Genomic DNA, 19,698 nt, shown 5'->3' on the forward strand with positions numbered 1-19,698 from the left:
CAGCAGCAAGCACAAACCTATATTTTCTTCATTTCTAAATTCCTTCATGACTTCTCTGTGCAGTATCTTTTATCCATTCTCTCAAATAGAACTATACACCTCTGCTCTGCCAAAGATGCCAGCTTTTGTTGTTCTCTAGTCGTATTTTCCCACAAGCATCTCCTTGCATAAAGGATGGCATGGGATTTACTTCCTGTTAAAAATCTGCAGTCAACTACATTATTCTCTAAATATCTCCTTAAAATTCACTTATGCCATGATTCTAATAAAATTCTTGATATTAGCCAGGCAGCTGGTGTTTTGTGACTCCTGCTTATTGCACTGATCATAGTTACCTTACGCTCCCCACATCTTTTTATCCATTTGTTGTTTCTCATCCTCTTCTTCAACTGTAAGCATTTTGGGGCTGGGACCATGGATTTTTGTTTGTGTGTATAGTGCCTAGTGGATCAAAGCCTTTAGATGCTACTTCACTAACTACCTGTGTCTAAGTAGGCATATAGTAGCTTATTCTCTGTCACCTGTTTCATGTTGGTTTCTTCACACATTATGTGGAGTCATGAATATACTGTTCATGAATGCCTAATGAGCCCTAATTAAAAGCATGAACAAAACAGTCCACTAATTTATCATTTAATCTGGAGTCAAACTTTGTATAGAAGATGTCAACTGCAAATAGAAGTTCTTGGTTCCACACTAATAGGTGTAATGGCCCTAATTTAGCCACTGAATGTTTTTTCAAAATCCTGGGCTTGATGACAAGAAATTCATGGCATTTCTGATTTAAAATTTGCCTTAGGATCCTATTCTCTAATGAATTTCTCTCTATCCATAAACAGATGCCAAATTTGTCAGCTCTTGCCAGGGACACAACCTGACCTGAAATTCTTCCAGAAGTGCAAAGAGTACCTGTGCATATGTCTATAAACCCCTAGTTCCTAGACCTCAAAAGCAGGGACTTCCATGGAATATCTTTCTGTTGACAATGGAGTTCACACCTGGGGACTAATCTGTGGGGAAAGTTGGGAAATCACTTATTCTTCCACTGCACTCAGTCAGTGTATATGGAACACGATCTCTCTCTAGAGCTGCTGCCATCTCATTACTTAAATAGATAAGGCCTGGTCCACACTTATAAGGGGGTTCGAATTAGGGTACGCAAATTCAGCTACGTGAATAATGTAGCTGAATTCGAAGTACCCTAATTCGAACCACTTACCCGTCCAGACGCGGCGGGGTCGAAGTCCGCGGCTCCCCCGTCGACTCCACCACCGCTGTTTGAGTTGGTGGAGTACCGGAGTCGACCGCGGCGCTTCCGGAGTTCAAACTATCGCGTCTATATCAGATGCGATAGTTCGAACTCCGAGAAGTCGAACTCGCCGCGTCGATGGGGCAGGTAAGTGAAGACCTACCCTAAGTTAATTGCACAATACGCTGGCACTATCAATTTCTGTGGCAGGGTAGTTCTGAGCAGGTTCTAGAAGCATTGGGCTTTTGAAGATTCTGATAGGATCTGCTCCGAAGTAGATAAATTCCAGCTGTTTTTCTCTTGCTATGTGACTTCTTCAGGATAATGCTAGTGTGAAATCTTCAAGCAGCCTGGAACCCAACTTGTTCTGTGATGAGGAGATCCCCATCAAATCAGAGGAAGTGGTGACACACATGTGGACAGCTCCCTCATTCTGTGCTGAACATGCATATTCATCTGCTTCCAAAAGCTGTCCTCAAGGTATTGCCTTTTCTATGCATTAACCATTGAGAGGGATCTGAGCTGGTGGTTGGGAACCCCAGCCAGTGAATGATAATGATAATGCTAATCACCTCAGGTAAGCTCAGAGGGCATCATGTCTATTTGTGGGAAAGGTAACTAGTGGTCAAGGAATATACAGTAGAAATATGACAAAATTCTTATTTGCTCATGCTCAGTGGCTGTGCCAATGCCCAAAGTTTCTGTTTGAGCCTTCTCCACCCTCAAACTGTTACTGAAAAATAATGCACTATTGTCTTGTTTCTGACCACCTTCCTGTCTGATCTGTGTGATTTGCCTTCCGTTTGAAAGGTCCTAGCACCCCAAGGAAGCAGCCCCGGAAAAGCCCCTTGGTACCTCGCAGTTTGGAACCTCCGGTGCTAGAGCTGTCACCTGGTGCCAAATCTCAACTAGAAGATCTAATGATGATAGGAGATCTATTGGAGGTATCTTTGGATGAGACCCAACATATTTGGCGGATTTTACAGGCCACGCATCCACCCTGTGAAGACAGATTCCTTCACATCATGGAGGTATAGATGTGAAGAAAAATTGTAGCGTAGAATGAAATTGGGTCAATGTTGTACTTTTTTTTAATGGAATTTCAGATCATTTTTCAGTGGATTTTCCCCTGGCATCTTGTGTCTTTTTGCAAAGAAATAGCCTCAGATCCAAAAAAACCTCAGACCTCACTCACCACTATGTTTAACTTGCTCTAAATAATTAATTAGCTCTTGTAAGTTCTTCCATCGTTCTTTTCAGCTCAGCATTCCTTTGAGGGGGGCATCTGATAGCAGGTCTTTTCAGAGACACCTTGTCATCTTCCATATGCTATAGCAAGAACTCCTGCCTCATTGATTGTGCTTACTGTACAGTAAAAAACATTCTACTTCTGTCCAGAAGTTAGTGGAATTGCTTTTATTAAAAAACCTGCGTAAAAAACTAGGAAATTCCATACACCAAACCATAAAATTAAAATTGCAGAGCAAAGCATTCAGAAATCATGAATGAATGGTTCAGAATCTGAACCAGTTGGAAAGGACAGTGGGAAGACAATTATTTCAAAATACGTAACTCTTGCCCCGACTGTCTAACTTTGTATCCACTTATTACAGGTGTGCAATATTTTACTGGTCGGAAAGGAAATTGTGTATATACACATGCTTGTCCACATTTAAAATTTTGGGGGTGGGGGACGAGAAGAAAAAACTGTGCAACTTAAACTCCTGCTCCCATTTGCATATGTATTGCAGAACCAATTGTTACTTAAGGTGAGAAATACAAAACAGCAAGTGGTGAACTCTAAAAACAGGTCTTTTTTTCAAGAAGATGCCTTAAGGGTAGAGAGAAATACAGGATGCATATCTAGAATTGATTCTAAATTGAAATACATTCTAAGTGCCACAGGTGGCACCAGTGTCTCTTTAGAATAATATTAAAGGTCTGATTCAGATCAGAGGTAAGGGTTGGTGGGGCAAAAAAACAGGCAACCATTGCCATTACAGTTAACATCGTTAGCACCAAGCCCTATATTTACATCCAAAGGATTCACAAAATAAACCATCTCCTTTGCATGAGTACAGGAGCCTTGCATTTGCAGTCAAACCATGTGCTAAAAATCTAGTTACATTGACAGAGACTAACTGCATGCTTCAAATCATTTGTAAAGCAAGAGTCCCTTTATTTATTATCAAACTTCTGATGCAGTTATTGAGCCTAAAACAAATTCATTACAAATTTCCATTTTAAAACCCCCTCAACTAGAACCTATGCAAACTAAATGAGCATATAAAGATTTTCCATTTAAAATTAGTCATTTTGGCCAAAACAAGCTTTCCCAAAGGTTAACCTAAAAACTCATCTGCTTTATAGACAGCTATAGGCTGTGTCTGCTGAACAAATTACTTTGCTTGGAGGTGCAATGACAGCCATTTCCTAGCACTCAGGCCATTTTTTCAAAATCATTCCACATTAAAACAATATTAAAGGAATATTAAGGTTACAGAGCAAAGCACTCCGGTCAGAAAATCATTAAGGAAGCTTTTTGGGGGTGCAGACTCTTTTTCTCTTTGTACAGCACCTAGCTCAATGGGGACTTCATCCATGACAGATTCCTGGGTGCTATGACAATACAAATGGTAATAAATTTATGGCTGCACACAAAACCTTAACTCTGCCCATTTGTGTGCAGGCATTACACTACATTCTTATTAGATGACATACTATGTTTTCCTTCAAGAACCATACCTTACTTAGCATATAAGATAGATGTGCTCAGGGAATGAGGCAGCTATTCAGTATTTCTTTCTATCCTCATTGTTCAGTATGTAACCCCATTCCTCATTTAATGCATACTATTGAAACATTAAGTGAATAAGGAATTCTCTATTCTATGAAGTTGTCTGTGGAGCTCATCAATGTGCCTTAAATAATTTTATCCTCCACATCTACATGAAGTCAGAAATCCTTGTCTGTGGAGCTCATCAATGTGCCTTAAATAATTTTATCCTCCACATCTACATGAAGTCAGAAATCCTCATTATTCCCCATTTTACAGATGCAGAAAAGAGGCAGAAAGATTAAGGGACCTTCCTGAGGTCCCTTAGAAAGCTTATAGGTATCCTGAGTTCCAATTCAGTTTAACCACAAGTGCTTGCTTTCTCTCCCAGAAGATGCATAACTTATTCATACACACTATGCAGCTTCTGGAATGAATGAGGCAAGGGGCTCTGGAGTGGACCTAAGACCAATTCACACAACCGTGACTCATTCTTTGTTCAACATGTGAAATGAATGAGGCTGGCGTTGTGAGGAAAAAACCAGTATGGGATTATGTAATAAGAGTTTTGGTAAAAATAATTATCACAAGCCAGATCAACCTAGGATTGGGAATAAGCAAGAACAGACAAACGCTTAAGGAACAAATGATTCATCTTCCTACAAATATCTTTTACGTAACTCAACGAAGTATAGCAACTGCTTATTCAAAATCCTTTCTCTTAGATTGTTTTGCTTTTCCATAGGCCATCATTGATTCTTAACCCTTTCTCTTCTTACACAGTTGAATCTGATTTCATTCATCACTTTACTCTGGCAAGCTGAAAGCTAGGAAAGAGTCCCCTTTGTTCAGATTCTGCCGTCCTGCCTGGTGGTCAGGCAGGGTCCTTTCTGCACCCAAAACGTGGGTAATGGGAGGTGAAGGTGGGAGGATGTCTCCAACAGACCATGGGAATGTAGCATGTGGAATTCTCTTGATATATATATTTTAAATCTCGTCTCCTTTTTATGAAGGATGACAGCCTGGATGAGAAACCATTCAAAATGAGAGCGAGAGATTCTTCTGAGCGGAAACGGAAGCGGAAACTGGAGAGGGTAGAGCAGTTCTTTGGAGAAGTGAAGCAGAAGTCTAAAGAGCTGAAGAAACTAGAGAAACCCAAAAAGAAAAAGTTGAAGCTAACCTTGGACAAGACAAAGGAGTTGAATAAGTTGGCCAAGAAGCTGGCCAAAGAAGAGGAGCGGAAGAAAAAGCGAGAGAAGGCAGCTGCAGCAAAAGTGGAGCTGGCAAAGGAGAGCACAGAGAAAAAGAGAGAGAAAAAGGTGCTGGATATCCCATCTAAGTATGATTGGTCAGGAGCTGAGGAGTCTGATGATGAGAATGCTGTGTGCGCTGCACAGAACTGCCAAAGGCCCTGCAAGGATAAGGTGAGTCCTAACTTAGTTTTGCCTTAAGCAACTGGGGGAGGGTAATGAAAACCCCTCTAAGAGTCATTTAAGGTTAACAAACTTTGAGCAGCAGTGAGGGATGTAGTTAATATGCTAGACATAATGAAGGCTAGTAGGCAGGTGTGACTTCTAGAATACTGAGCAGTCAGGCCAAAGAAGCTCATAGAATACGGACCTGCCATCTGTTCCAAGCCTGAGGAATTGAATTCTGAGCATCAGCATGCTGCATAGCGACTATGAACTAAACCCAGCATTCTCTATATTGCCTCAAGCTGTTTGAGTAGGGTGGGTGGGGAGGTAGAATCTGGGAGTAATTCTTCCATCTGAATGGAAAAGTTATGCCACCCACAAGCCACAGGTTGCCCACTACTGTTCTATATCCTTTGTTGCTAATAATGTGAAAGACATGCTGACTTGACCCACAGGGGTTAATTCTGTGTTTTAGCTAGAATTGTTTCCTGGCCCTGGTCTGTTTCTGAACGAAAGTCTGAAATGGACATGCAGTCCCATAAATGAAAATTAATCTTCCAAAGCTCTTAAATAAAGCCTGTGAGCCACGAGGCAGTGGGTTGAATGAAACGCAGGCTGTACTGCCCCACTTTTCTTGTCCGAGGTAAATCTACAGTGGTTGGGGAATTGATCAGATTATAGCAAAAGAAATCTTATCCGCCTTCCGTGGTCGTTTCCAGTTGTGGTCTTGGCTCTTCTAAGCAGCTGATTTTAGCTCAGAGTAACTGATGGAGGTGATCATACTTCATTCAAACTATTTTTTTTTAGATAAAATGAATTTTTCCACAGGAAAACCCTAATAGAAGCTGTGAAATTATTGTTGTGGAATTCAGTGAGAGGTACAGGACTGCATGAATATGATTTTGAGACAGGGGTTGTGGAGTTAGTGTCATGATTGAAGTGGTAAAGGCTAATTACTTGGAACTTTAAAAAAAACAAACTATAAACTGAGCAAAGCGCTAGAAAATAGTATACTGTAGAGAAAAATCCTCCACTGATATCTAGTTCTTTCCCATCTATCTTATAAATGATATTGCAGAATTAGTACATTTTGACTGGAAGTGAGGTTCCTAGTAAAGGAGTAGTGTCTCTGAGTTTACGTTCTGATAAAGTACGTATTCATTTAAATCAACTTGATATAAGCTATACTAACAAGCAAATTCTTAGCATTATGTGTAGCATTCTTAAACTAGTCCGAACATTCCTTAGAATTGCTATTTTTTGTAGGATAGACAGACATATTTTTGTATATGTATGTATACAAAATAAAACTTAAAAAAATGTTCTAGCCCTGTGAATAGAAGATGACCAACACTGGAATATAATTCCTTACTTTGGGGGAATTTGGTGTCACTGCACGTGTGCAGAATTCATGTTCTCCGCAGATTTCTTTGCTTTCCTGCAGAAAAATTACTTCTGACAGGGGAGCAAAGGGAAGCCACAAGAGCAGTCACGCACCCCTCCCTAGCAGCACAGACAGGTCGGTTCAGGTGCCCAGACTAGCCAGTAGATATGTAAATCACCACCAGTGGTGTGTGAAGGGATAGGCAGTCGTGTGTGTGTGTGAGACTGAGAGAGAGAGAGAGAAACACTCTGTCCCTCTAGCTCACTATTGCAGCATGGTCGGCGTGGAGGGGCAGGGCTTCAGGGTGTGTCTGAGGAGGTAGGTGTGGTGCAGGCTGTCTATTCAGGAAGAGCAGAATGTAGCAGCCTGCCCACTTAGTGAATTGTTCCCATTGTCTTTGTGAATTCCCCCAAGAGTATAAAACAAGTGTAAAAATTTTAAGGCTCCTTTACATTGCCAGAGTGATTTAAAGAACAGTATGATGCTTTAGTGATTAGAACTGGTCTATATTTTTGGACTGAAAAAATTTCTTAACAAAATGTGCACCATGAACTGTTAGCTACTGACCTTTCTGGATATGGTCAGTAGCCAATATAAATTGTGAGTTTGATTCCCCAGCCCTCATTTGCTCTCCAGTTGCCTATGATGTAACACTGAGCATGTGGCTGCACATATTTGTTGACTAATAACTAGAAATAAAGAGTCAAAGCTAGTTACATTACTATTAGGCAAGGGGGTTTGGGGATTTCCTCCAGTGCTCCCAACTCCCATTCTCCATCCATTGTATTGTAGTTTAAATAAATTACCTAAATAATTGAAACCAGCTTGATTATATTGCATTATTTTGACAAATAAAATATGCAGAATTTTAAATTTTTCAGTGCAGAATTCCCCACGGGAATAAATTCCTGGAACTGCAGGCATTAATGTCTATTATCAGTCACTTTTTCAACTGATACAGATATAGTTTGATTATGAACTAAAGTAAAACCTTCAGTTAATTTTGATCATTAATTGTTGCTTTGCTTCAAAAACGTTACAATTTCAGTTATTTTCCAGTATATCTTGAGTTCAGTTTCATGTTGTCCTATAAGCAGAGTTCCAGCAGTTAATGGCTTTGATAAATGTACCAGTAAGTTGTTTTTTATTAATACGGCAGTTCCTTAATCTTCTGATTCCAGTTTCTTCTTATCACATTCAAATTAAAATCTTTTACTCAGAAAATGGTTGACCTGCTGGTGCCTATGGGCTTTTAAAGAGTTTTAATTTACTTTTGTTTCTCTTGAACAGATTTGTTTGTTTTGTTCTACAGCAAATTCATCTAAAAGTTTAGGGTATTTTCCCCTTAAATGTATGGCAACATCAGAGTTGTAAGTAAGTCAGGTAACTTTGTCAGCCACTGGCTACCAGCTCAATAGTTTTGGACTCTTACGTGGTCTAAGGTTATTGGAAGCAGTAGTGCAACTAAGTTTATATGGCCCTTCTTGGCCAAATGCAATAATTAGGCTCCTTTGTTTTCTGAAATTCTTCTGCTGCAGAATCCACACGGCTACAGAGTTTGGCCACAGAATCTAAACTTTCATTTAAGACTTTAGTCTTTATGGTTGCAAAAATAATCTTCCAAATATAAATCTCTGCAATGTTGTATTATTCATTTTTGTATTTAATTGAATTAAAATGTCTATTTTGGCATTTACATGAAGCTGCTGCAAAAAATTCAGTGTGCTGCAGAAATTGAGGGCTTTGTTGTAATTTAGGTTCAATGTGCTGAAAGACTCCATGAGGGCGTGAAAGTATATATCCACTTCTAACAGCTTCCTTCATGTGCTATTGCAGTTTTCTACATGCATTAGGTGTTGGGGGAGGAAGAACATGAGATAAAAGAATAAAGGAAGGATTTAAGGCAAAATTAAAGAAGTGACTTGGTAGCTGAGAGGAGGCAGGGAAGAATTTCAGCTAAATAGGATAGCACCAGCGAATGCGCTCCCTAATTGTGGACAGAAATTGAGGGAGGTTAGAAAGTTCAGAGTGAGAAAGAAGCCAAATAAATCTGGGTAGACCAACTCCATGAAGTGTTTGGAATACTAAAGAGCAGTTTGAAATGGATCCTGATATGCAGAGTAAGTTGGTGGAACCAGGAAGATGGGAGTAATGTTGTTCTGTTTCCTGGAGCGAGACTAGCCTAACAGCCACATTCTAGACCCCCGCCCTCCCGGGTCTAAGAATAAAAATTTAAGAAAACGGTAGGGAGAAGATTGCAATTGGTAGTGAGTAAGGATGTCATCTGAGACAGGGTCAAAGGAAGGGGGGATGAATTCTGGCAGGGTTCCTCAGATTGCAAGTCTTCCTATTACTGCCTGTGCAATGTGAGAACAAAGAAAACTTAGATCAAGTCAAAGATGATTGGTTGTCCAACTTGGGCCTGGAAGCGAAGGTAGGACTATGTTAGGGGGAATGTTAGAAGATCGTCATGGGACCAAGGTTTTTCCCCTAGGAAAGGGCTTCATTATTTGGAGTTAAGCTTTAATGTCAAACTTAACTGGTAGATGGTACATGTCGCTTGATCAGCTGGATCAAAATATTAATGGTTGAATCCAGCAATGAAAAGTCTAGGAGGGAGAAAAGAAATACTTTGAGATGAGCTCTAGCGAAAGGGTGAGGGAACAGCAAAGCCGTTAGTTTCTTCTTGTACCAAGTGAAGATCATTGGCTCCTTGCTGAAGGTCCTCAGGGAAGAGTGACTGATGGTTCTGAAAATGTACATAGGCGAGGAGACAAACCGAACAGTTTTAGTACTTGGAAAATCAAAAGGACGATGGTCTAGGTAAAGTGGTAAGTGAAACCCTCTTATTCCAGAATATTGTGGAGGCTAGGGAGCATGGTCACGAGTGAGGGAGGATCAGGTAAAGCAAGGAGGTGCTTTTGCTCAGAAAAGAATAATGGCTTTGACGAATCATGTTTGAGCTGGTGTTATGTTGAAGATTCACAAGGGGAGACAGAAGTGGAGCTTAATTGCCATTTTTCAAAATAAAAATCAGAAAACACCTCATGGTGTAAAGTGATCAGGTAGTTGAAGTAGGGAGTCTGGAATGGCACTGAGAGTATCCTGGCCTAGGATAGGAGAAGAACTGGGTCTTTGTAGTAGACAGAGGTTTGGTAGATAATTTATGATTTATGCATTTCTCAGGAGGCACATTGAGTCCTGGTTGGTACCATCCTCTCCGTCTATTTAGGTGAAGGCAGCTGGACTGAAATTCATGGAGGTGACCTAGATGGGAGAGAAGGGGGGTGGGATTGAAGAAGGGGAGAGTAGAGAAATGGGTAAATTAGTATATTTTAAATGAGAAACTGTCAGTTATCTGTGTTGGATTCTGCTGGGAGGGAGGATACTTACTGCAAAAAAATGAAAATAAATACAGTATTTTTGTCTGAAAAGTGGTCACCATATAGGCACTGTAGTTGCTCTTTCCCAAGGGCTGGTCACATGTCCTTGCCCTCTGATAACATGTATTCTAGGTTTTCCTGGATTTCAAAAGGCGTTTTCACCCTAACATTTCCATTGTAATTGATCCTTAGGAATCAGGATAGTGCTAATTAATTCCCTTTGAGTGTGCTCTTTGTTTGCCCTGTGCAACTGACTAAACCTGTGTGCTTCTGCTTTCTTGGGTACTTAAGGAGATATTGACATATATACAACAGATTATCTTGGAGGAACATTCCTGAATGTTTAGGCTGGGTATTGTGCAGGTAGCTTTGGGCAAGCTGGACTTATAAAATTCCCCACATCTGACTGAGAAGAGAGTCATCACGTTATATGATGTGATCCTTTTTATCAGAGTCTATTGATACTACTCAACTGTACTGAAATCATACCTAAACTATAGGCCACACTGAAACCATGCAGCTTCTGCATCTTCAGGACAATACAGGTTGAGTGTGAAGTGATGCAGCTGTAGAAGGCAATGCCAAGTTTGTCTAACTATCTTCCTTGGTTTGGTCCTAGCAAAGAACTGTAATGACTTTAGCTGCCATTGACTGTTTACCCAAGCAGAGTCCCACGCTTATTTTCTGACACTGGTCTGGAGAGTTGAATCTGACATCTTTCTCCCTTGTAGTGTTCTTCATGTGTTGTTGATCTTGTCTCTTGCAGGTAGATTGGGTGCAGTGTGATGGTGGCTGTGACGAGTGGTTTCATCAAGTTTGTGTTGGCGTCTCTCCAGAAATGGCAGAGAATGAGGATTACATCTGTATGAACTGCGCAAAGAAACCGATGCAGGGCCCAAGTAGCCCAGCTCATGCACCACCTCCCCCGTTCTTACTGAGCTACAAGCTACCAATGGAAGATCTCAAGGAGACAAGTTAGCAGCTACTCAGTTTCTCTGGGACTTGGGGAAAACGGACCACCGAGACCCTACTGAAAGAGGGTGTTTGAAGCTAATGTAGCCACTCAGCCTCACTACCAAGGATGTACAGCCCTGCAGCAGAGATGGTCCCCTATTGCTGGCTTCCTCTGTACAACGGGGATGTCAGAGGCACAGTGGTTCCAACCCATCAATGCAGACACCACCTCTGTGGGAGTTCCAGCCAATATTTTAAATGAAAGTGTTCCCAGCTGAGTGGGTGCCGCCTTCAGAGACTGAGCAGACATGGGGCTGTTAGATTAGACACTTGGGTGTGTTAGAAGTGCATCTGTGAAACAGGAAGTGGGGTTGGCCTGGAATTGGTGGCCATTGGCTGGAGCTCTCAGCCCTACCAGGTTGCTCCATGGAGTCGTATTGTCCATGCAGAGATTTGGAAGTTGCCTTCAGCCCAGTGGTCTCTCCATACCAACTGAGCCAACAGGGAAATGTATGGGAATAATGAACCTGCCTCAATGGCCAGGCAGCTCACACTACATTATAGGGATGGAAGGGGGTGGCTGAATAGCTCTTAGTGTCTCTTTTGTAGTTAGAGGGCAAAGGAGCTCAAGGTCTCAGAAATCAGCACTAGTTCTGTTTACCAAAAAGACACCCAGCCCCGCCCCGCCCCATCATGTATATTTCCCTGACGGGGAAAGTCAATCTCCCTGTCCTGAGGAGGGCCACAAAGCATCAGTTAAGATGTCAATCTATGCCAGAGGTTGGAAAGCAAAGAGCACTTTCCCTCTCTACAGGGGTCATCTCTCCTGTTCTAGGCATTGTTAGTGTTCCCTGCTCCTGTATATTACAATTGTTTGACACAGGCTGGAGCTGGTGGAGAGATACAGCAGCGTGATCTGTGCCTAGGGATGGGGAGGAACGAGGACAGCCCACTTACCTCACGGGTTACCCTGACATGTGCTTCTGTGAAAACTTCCATTCACAAGTATTTCCAGTATCACGAGGCTACAGGCATGGCCTTGAGCGATACCAGCAAGCAGTCTGCAGATACTGATCACAGCGCAGATCCCCTCCCTTCTGGCTTTGCCTACAATCAGCAGCAGATCCTGTTGGAAGTTGCCCCCGGCTTTGCCGGTGGACAGAGGACGTGGGGTAATCCTGGGTGACAGTTGTTTTAGTAAATCCATTTTTTAAAAAGGACTTGTTTTTACTTTTTTCTAAATGTCTCAGACTACTGACTTGTTCTATAAATAGATTATTTTTCTTTGATTTTTTTATACTTACCACTGTTACCAGCAGCACAGAGACAGAGGTTCACAAAGCAAAAAACCTGCCCACGGGCTTGGTTTTTTTTACTTCATTCCTTCCTTGTAGTACAAGGAATTAGCAGTTATCTTCCCCATCCTAGCCTAACCAGCTGCCTGTGTTTAAATAGGTAAATACATTTCACGTGCTACCTTCGTGTTTGGGATTGTTCCTGTTAGCGGGGCACCTGGGCCTTGCTGACTCCAGTCTTTGCTGGCTTTATGTATGTGAGTGTCTGAAGCTGGCCACTGTGCTGTCTTGCCCCCCTTTCCCTGTTGTGTTTCCATTCTTCTACAGTTCTAGGAGTGTTGTAAGTAGTGTCCAGGCTTAGTAGAAGCTGGGCTGGGATTTAAAAAAAAATTGACAAAAACAAGTGTTCTGTCTTGACTGTTCTGTGTCCCTTTTTTTGTACTTCAATTTTTGGAGGGTTTTTTAGCTGGCAGATACCAGCCAACATTTTCCAGGCAAAAAAGTAACTAGAAAGTCAGCTCAGTCTGCTTCATCTAGATTAACTTCACCCGACTGCTTGTCTGTTCCTGACACCTGGGAAGTGGTGGTGGTGGTGGCAGGGACTGATTTAAAGGGGACGGCCTGGGCCTTTGGCAGAAGAAATAATGAGTTTAGACACAGAGGGATAGGGCAGACATTTTAGGGCATTGAGTGCCTTGGGGTGAGAAATTGATGTGGTCATAGCCAAAGGTCCATCTAGCCCAGTATCCTGTCTTCCAACAATGGCCAATCCCAGGTGCCCAGATGGAATGAACAGAACATCAAGTGATCCATCCCGTCGCCCTTTCCTACCTTCTGGCAAACAGAGGCTAGGGACACCATCCCTGCACATCCTGGCTAATAGTCATTGATGGACCTGTCCTCCATGAATTTATCTAGTTCTTTTTTGAACTATGTTAAAATCTTGGCCTTCACAACATCCTCTGGCAAAGAGTGCCACAGGTTGACTACGTGGTGTGAAGAAATACTTCCTTTTGCTTGATTTAAACTTGCTGCCTCTTTCATTTAGTGACCCCTAGTTCTTGTGTTATGAGGAGGAGTAAATAACATGTCCTTATTTACTTTCTCCACACCAGTCATGATTTTATAGACTGCTATCATATCTCCCCTTAGTCTTCTCTTTTCCAAGCTGAAAGTCCCAGTTTTATTAATTTCTCCTCATAACGGAAGCTGTTCCATACCCCTAATCATTTTTGTTGCCCTTTTCTGAACTTTTCCAATTCCAATATATCTTTTTTGAGATGGGGCGATCAGATTTGCATGCAGTATTCAAGATACGGGCGTACCATGGATTTATATAGAGACAATATATTTTCTGTCTTATTATCTATCCCTTTCTTAATGATTCCCAACTTTCTATTCACTTTTTTGACTGCCGCTGCACATTGAGTGGATGTTTTCAAAGAACTACCCACAATGACTCCATGATCTGTCTCTTGAGTGGTAACAGCTAATTTAGACCCCATCATTTTATATGGATAGTTGAGATTGTTTTCCAATGTGCATTATTTTGCATTTATCAACATTGGGCAACAAAATGGCAGATGAAATTTAGTCACCCAGTTTGTAAGATCCCTTTGTAGCTCTTTGCAGTCAACATTGGGCTTAACTATCATGAATAGTTTTGTATTGTTGCAAATTTTGCCACATCACTATTTACCCTTTTTTCCAGATCATTTATGAATATGTTAAATAGTACTGGTCCCAATATAGACTCTGTGGGACACAACTATTTACCTCTTTCCATTCGGAAAACTGACCATTTTTACTAATCTTTGTTTCCTTTCTTTTAACCGGTTACCAATCCTTGAGAGGATCTTTCTGCTTATCCCATGGCAGCTTACTTTGCTTAAGAGCCTTTGGTGAGGGACCTTGTCAAGGGCTTTCTGAAAATCTAAGTACACTATATCCACTGGATCCCCCTTGTTCACATGCTTGTTGACCCCCTCAAAGAATTCTAGGAGATTGTTGATTTCCCTTTACAAAACCATGTTAACTCTTCCCCAACAAATTATGTTCATCTATGTCTCTGACAATTCTGTTCTTTGCTATAGTTTCAACCAGTTTGCCTGGTACTGAAGTCAGTCTTACCAGCCTGTAATTGCCGGGATCACCTCTAGAGCCCTTTTTAAAAGTTGGCATCACATTAGCTGTCCTCCAGTCATTTGGTACAGAAGCTGATTTAAATGATAGGTTACAAACCACAGTTAGTAGTTCTGCAGTTTCACATTTGAGTTCCTTCAGAACTCTTGGGTGAATACTATCTGGTCCTGGTGACTTATTACTGTTTAGTTTATAAATTGGTTCCAAAACCACCTCTAATGACATCTCAATCTGGGACAGTTCCTCAGATTTGTCACATAAAAAGAATGGCTCAGGTTTGGGAATCTCCATGAAGACCGAAGAAAAGAATTAATTTAGTTTCTCCACAATCTCTTATCCTTCTTGAGTACTCAACATTTTTTTTGCTATTACTTTTTAGGTCTTTGGCAAGCCATTCTTCAAAATTTTTTTGGCCTTCCTAATTATATTTTTACACTTCACTTGGCAGAGTTTATGCTCCTTTCTATTTTCCTCACTAGGATTTAACTTCCACTTTTTAAAGGATGCCTTTTTGCCTCTCACTGCTTCTTTTGTTTAGCCATGGTAGTACTTTTTCGGTTCTCTTACTATGTTTTTTAATTCGGGGTATACATTTAAGTTGAGCCTCTCTTACGGTGTCTTTAAAATGTTTCCATGCAGCTTGCAGGGATTTCACTTTTGGTGCTGTATCTTTTAGTTTAACTAACTTCATTTTTGTGCAGTTCCCATTTCTGAAATTAAATGCTACCATGTTGGGCTATTGTGGTGTTTTCCCTGCCACAGGAATGTTAAATTTAATTATATTATGGTCACTATTACCAAGCGGTCCATCTGTATTCACCTCTTGAACCAGATCCTGTGCTCTACTTAGGACTAAATCAGGAATCACCTCTCCTCTCATGGATTCCAGGACTAGCTGCTCCAAAAAGCAGTCATTTAAGGTATCAAACTTTTTCTGTGTCCTGTCCTGAAGTGACATGTACCCACTCAAACGGGGGATAGTTGCAATCCCCCATTATTATTGAGTTTTTTATTTTTATAGCCTCTCTAATCTCCCTGAACATTTCAGTCTCTATCACCATCTTGGTCAGGTGGTCGGTAATATATCCCTACTGCTATATTCTTATTATTAGCGCATGGAATTACTATCCATAGAGATTCTGTGGTAGTTTGGTTCATTTAAGATTTTTACTTCATTTGATTCTACACTTTCTTTCACATATAGTGCCACTCCCCCACCAGCACGACCTGTTCTGCCCTTCCAATATATTTTGTACCCTGGTATTACTGTGTCCCATTGATTATTCTCATTCCACCAACTTTCTGTGATGCCTATTATATCAATATTCTCATTTAATACGAGGCACTCTAGTTCACCCATCTTATTATTTAGACTTTTAGCATTTGTATATAAGCACTTTAAGAACTTGTCACTTTTTAGCTGTCTGCCATTACATGATGTAATTGAATGGGACTCTTTTTCATTTGACTGTTTCTCATCAGATCCTACCCATACTTTATCATCTTCCATCCTCTCCTCCTTACTAGGGCATAGAGAATCTCCATTAATAGATCTTCTCCTATGGGATGTATCTGTCCGAACCATGTGCTCCTCCACACCTGTTGGCTTTCCCCCAGCCCTTAGTTTAAAAACTGCTCTATGGCCTTTTTAATTTTAAGTGCCAGCAGTCTGGTTTCATTTTGGTTTAGGTAGAGGCCATCCTTTCCTCTACAAGCTCCCTGTTTTCCAAAGGGTTCCCCAGTTCCTAATAAATCTAAACCCCTCCTCCCTACACCATCATCTGATCCATGCATTGAGGCCTTGCAGTTCTGCCTAACTGGCCCTGCGCGTGGAACTGGAAGCATTTCAGACAATGCTACCATGGTAGTACAGTAACTGCATCAGTTAAACTGTGGCAAAGGAGTGGTGAGTGATGCATCGAAAACTGAACAGGAACTTCCATTCCTATTTATATACTTTCTTTGCATCCCATCATAACCAGAAACTCCAAATTTAAAAACATCCCTCTTGTTAACCCGCTATTTTGGTAAATCAGTTAAGACAAGTCTGAGTTTCCTTTACATTCTAAAAAGGTTGGTACTTTGCCTTCTTTTAATCAGGACTGAATTAGTGTCTCCGTATAGAAGGACCTGTCACCAGTGAGTGAACACTTCAGTAAGTAGAATTATTCGGTTTAAGAAATCTTAAAAAAAAAAAAAAAAAATCCAAGTTCTCTTACATTCTTTCATAACTCCTAAAATCCATGACAGTGGGGAAAATATGGTTGCAGAGGAAGCCTTAGCAAACAAGGTGAATGTTCATGTTCCTCTGAGCCAGGATATGGAGAATCTTCATCCTGGTGCCTTCCAAAGAATATATGAGCCAACGGGGGAAGAATCACCAGCCAGAGAATGGAGTGTTCAGTTGCTCTGCTGGTTCCTTGCAGGCTTAGAGAATTGTAAACAAAAAGCCAGTGGGTAACTACTGGAATTGGACAACTATTGATTGCTGCTTTTTCGGGTTAACACCCCTTTGAAATGCTAGATGTACTTACTTTCTCATGAATGAGGGAGTGTACCTAATTTATTTGATGTGCTTTCAAGTTTTCAGAACCAAGACAAAAGGCCATAGCTACTCTACATTGTATGTGTAACTTTTTTTTCTTTAAAGGGGGGGGGGCAAAATGGCTCTCAAAGGGTAAGTGATAGGATAAACTACCCTGATCAAATAACTCTCTTGGAAAGTTTATGAAAAAACTAGTAGTGGTAGAAGATAACACTATTCAGCACCATAAAATGATGCTTAGAATTACATTCACAAATCCCTAATTGTTTAGTAATTTGGATTTTGTCTTTGTGAGACCACAAAAAACCACCAACAAAAAAACACATAATCTAAAGCTAACCTGTGGCATACACTTTCCTTAAATGTCTACATTTTTTTCAGACATAGTAAACAACCTCACCTGCAATAGCCAGGACTAAAATTCTGTGTTCTGGTGCATACAGATGACACCATAATAGTTTAGTAAAGTAAACTGTTACTGAGGGAGCTTCTCTTAATGAGGATAATTTTTGCATTGAACCTGAGAGGGGAACATCCATTGCACAATTACCATGTGGAACATACTGCCACAATACTGAGACCAGGGTTTAAGGAAGGATTAGGCATTTATGTGGTTAATGAGAATACCCACAGTTAAGTTAAATGGGCTGTGTGTATGTGTGATATGATTGATATATATCAGTGTGTGTGTGTGTATGTGTATATATAATAATTTGACTTGGAAAATCTAAGCCCTTTATGCTTCAGGGTGCAGATCACGTAACTGACATATTAGGAAGAAGTTCTCTCTGCAGGTTATTCCAGAATTGTTCATTAGAGATTCTTGCCCTTTCCTCGATATTAACTACTGATTGCAGAAGACAGGGATTGCTTTGTCCATCGCTAAAATGTAGCCACATCTGGGCTCAAATAAAACAGCTGCTTAATAGTGCATGGCAGCCCTATGCAGCTGTTCAGCTCAGTGAAGAATATGTTATCCTATTGAAACTGTAGCAAGTATTTTATGTATCTAGAATGCAGTAACCTAGACAGGAATTTCCTTAGGTCAGTAGGGCTTAATATTTTATGAAAATTGTCATGGAATCTTTAGAAATAAAAAATGGGCAGGGCTTTGGTTGTAGCTCTCGTCCAAAGACTGTACCTCCAGCACTGTATAGCCCCCTAATGCTATGCATTGGTTCTGCACTAACAGAGAGAAAAAGCCATCTGTTGAACTACAAGTACAGGTTCTTGCAACAGTTAAGTCGTCTTCAGAGGTCTCACCTAAATGTTGAGAGCCCGAATCTGCTTAGTTATGAGGGCCCAGCCTGAGTTGCCAAGGCTCTCAACAGCTTTCTGAGATAGTTGTCTATTGCGCCCATTATTATAGATAGGAGCACTGATGTAGAGTGAAGTTAAGTTGACTTGACTATGGTCTCAAAGTGACGGAATAGAAATGAGGACTGATCTCTCATTCTCCTGTCTAACCACAAGATTACAGTGAAGACTGCATAGGTGTTTCTAGCATTCACAAAAGAACTTGAGACATTAGGTGAACAGGAGAATGATGGACCCTGAAGGGTTAATAGAACTGATACTGCAAAAAGCTATTTCCTGGCCGGCATTCCCCATTATGGTACACTGGGGCAGATAAGATAAAAGGGCTGCTAGAATGCAGCGAGGAGTATAGGAAACTCCAAATGGCAGATTCAAGGTCCAAAAGATGCTGCTGCACCTTCAGCTAATGTGGACTAGTAAACACGAACACGTGATCCAGATGATAAGACATACTGCATGTACCAACTTGCTCTAGCTGGTGCAGCCTTAATGGTGGGTAATCCTTGCGTACACAGCTGTTTACACAGAGAAGTTGTTACAAATTAACCTGGACAGAGTCATCTAGTCAGCTTTTGCCCTAGGTTTTTCCCCTGCTCTATTGAACTAGAAAATGTCCAAACCTTTTGTCCACTGACACAAGTAGTTTTCTTCCCTAGAGTAAGGGTCTACTTTGCCAATTATGGCTATGGTAGAACCATCTCGTCACCAGGTAAGTTAATAAAACAAAGGTTGCTAAAAAATGGATACAGTAGGAAGACCAAAGAAACCTAAGAGTTGCTGGTTTCTCCTTCCATGTGTGTAGTGATTTGGGTGTTCCTGGTCTTCAGCTCTTGCAGACAAGTTCACTCATCTTCCATGTTCTAATTGAGAAAATGAAGCAATTTTAAAAATCATCAGTTTTATAAAGTGTTTGGGGGAAAATGGTGTGAAGGCTGAGAAGCTTTGGCTGTTTTGTTATGAAGAGTTAAGGCTTCTTTATTTAGAAAAGCAAATGAAAATGGGAAGGATTGCAATCTCCCTCAATACCTACTTTCCTACAATCATAGGAACATACTCAGACCACCCACCCCCACCCCGGCCCCAACATGATCCCTGCTTGGTGCAAGCACAGTCAACACGGAGAGAGAATAAATTCAACCCTTATCAAACTCTAATCATGCCAGAGCAGGAGGATAACAAATGCAGTATGGCAGCTGGAAACTGCACAATGACTTGAGATTCAAAACAGCGAATCTCAT

At 40.9% G+C, this 19,698-nt stretch overlaps 1 protein-coding gene across 2 annotated transcripts in view; it reads left to right on the plus strand.

Moving 5' to 3' along the window:
- The window catches only part of KDM5A (lysine demethylase 5A), an 85,844-nt gene extending 72,988 nt beyond the window's left edge, over positions 1-12,856 (plus strand). For both annotated transcript variants that reach the window (XM_039547080.1, XM_039547090.1), the window contains 4 exons: positions 1,570-1,729; positions 2,060-2,280; positions 5,039-5,449; positions 10,974-12,856. In XM_039547080.1, coding sequence (XP_039403014.1) covers positions 1,570-1,729; positions 2,060-2,280; positions 5,039-5,449; positions 10,974-11,186 — 1,005 coding nt within the window. In that variant the 3' untranslated portion in view covers positions 11,187-12,856. The remainder of the gene's footprint in view (positions 1-1,569; positions 1,730-2,059; positions 2,281-5,038; positions 5,450-10,973) is intronic.
- The last annotated feature ends 6,842 nt before the right edge of the window (positions 12,857-19,698 follow it).

Source organism: Mauremys reevesii, linkage group 1 (genome assembly GCF_016161935.1).
Source record: "Mauremys reevesii isolate NIE-2019 linkage group 1, ASM1616193v1, whole genome shotgun sequence".
Classification (NCBI taxonomy): domain Eukaryota; kingdom Metazoa; phylum Chordata; order Testudines; family Geoemydidae; genus Mauremys; species Mauremys reevesii.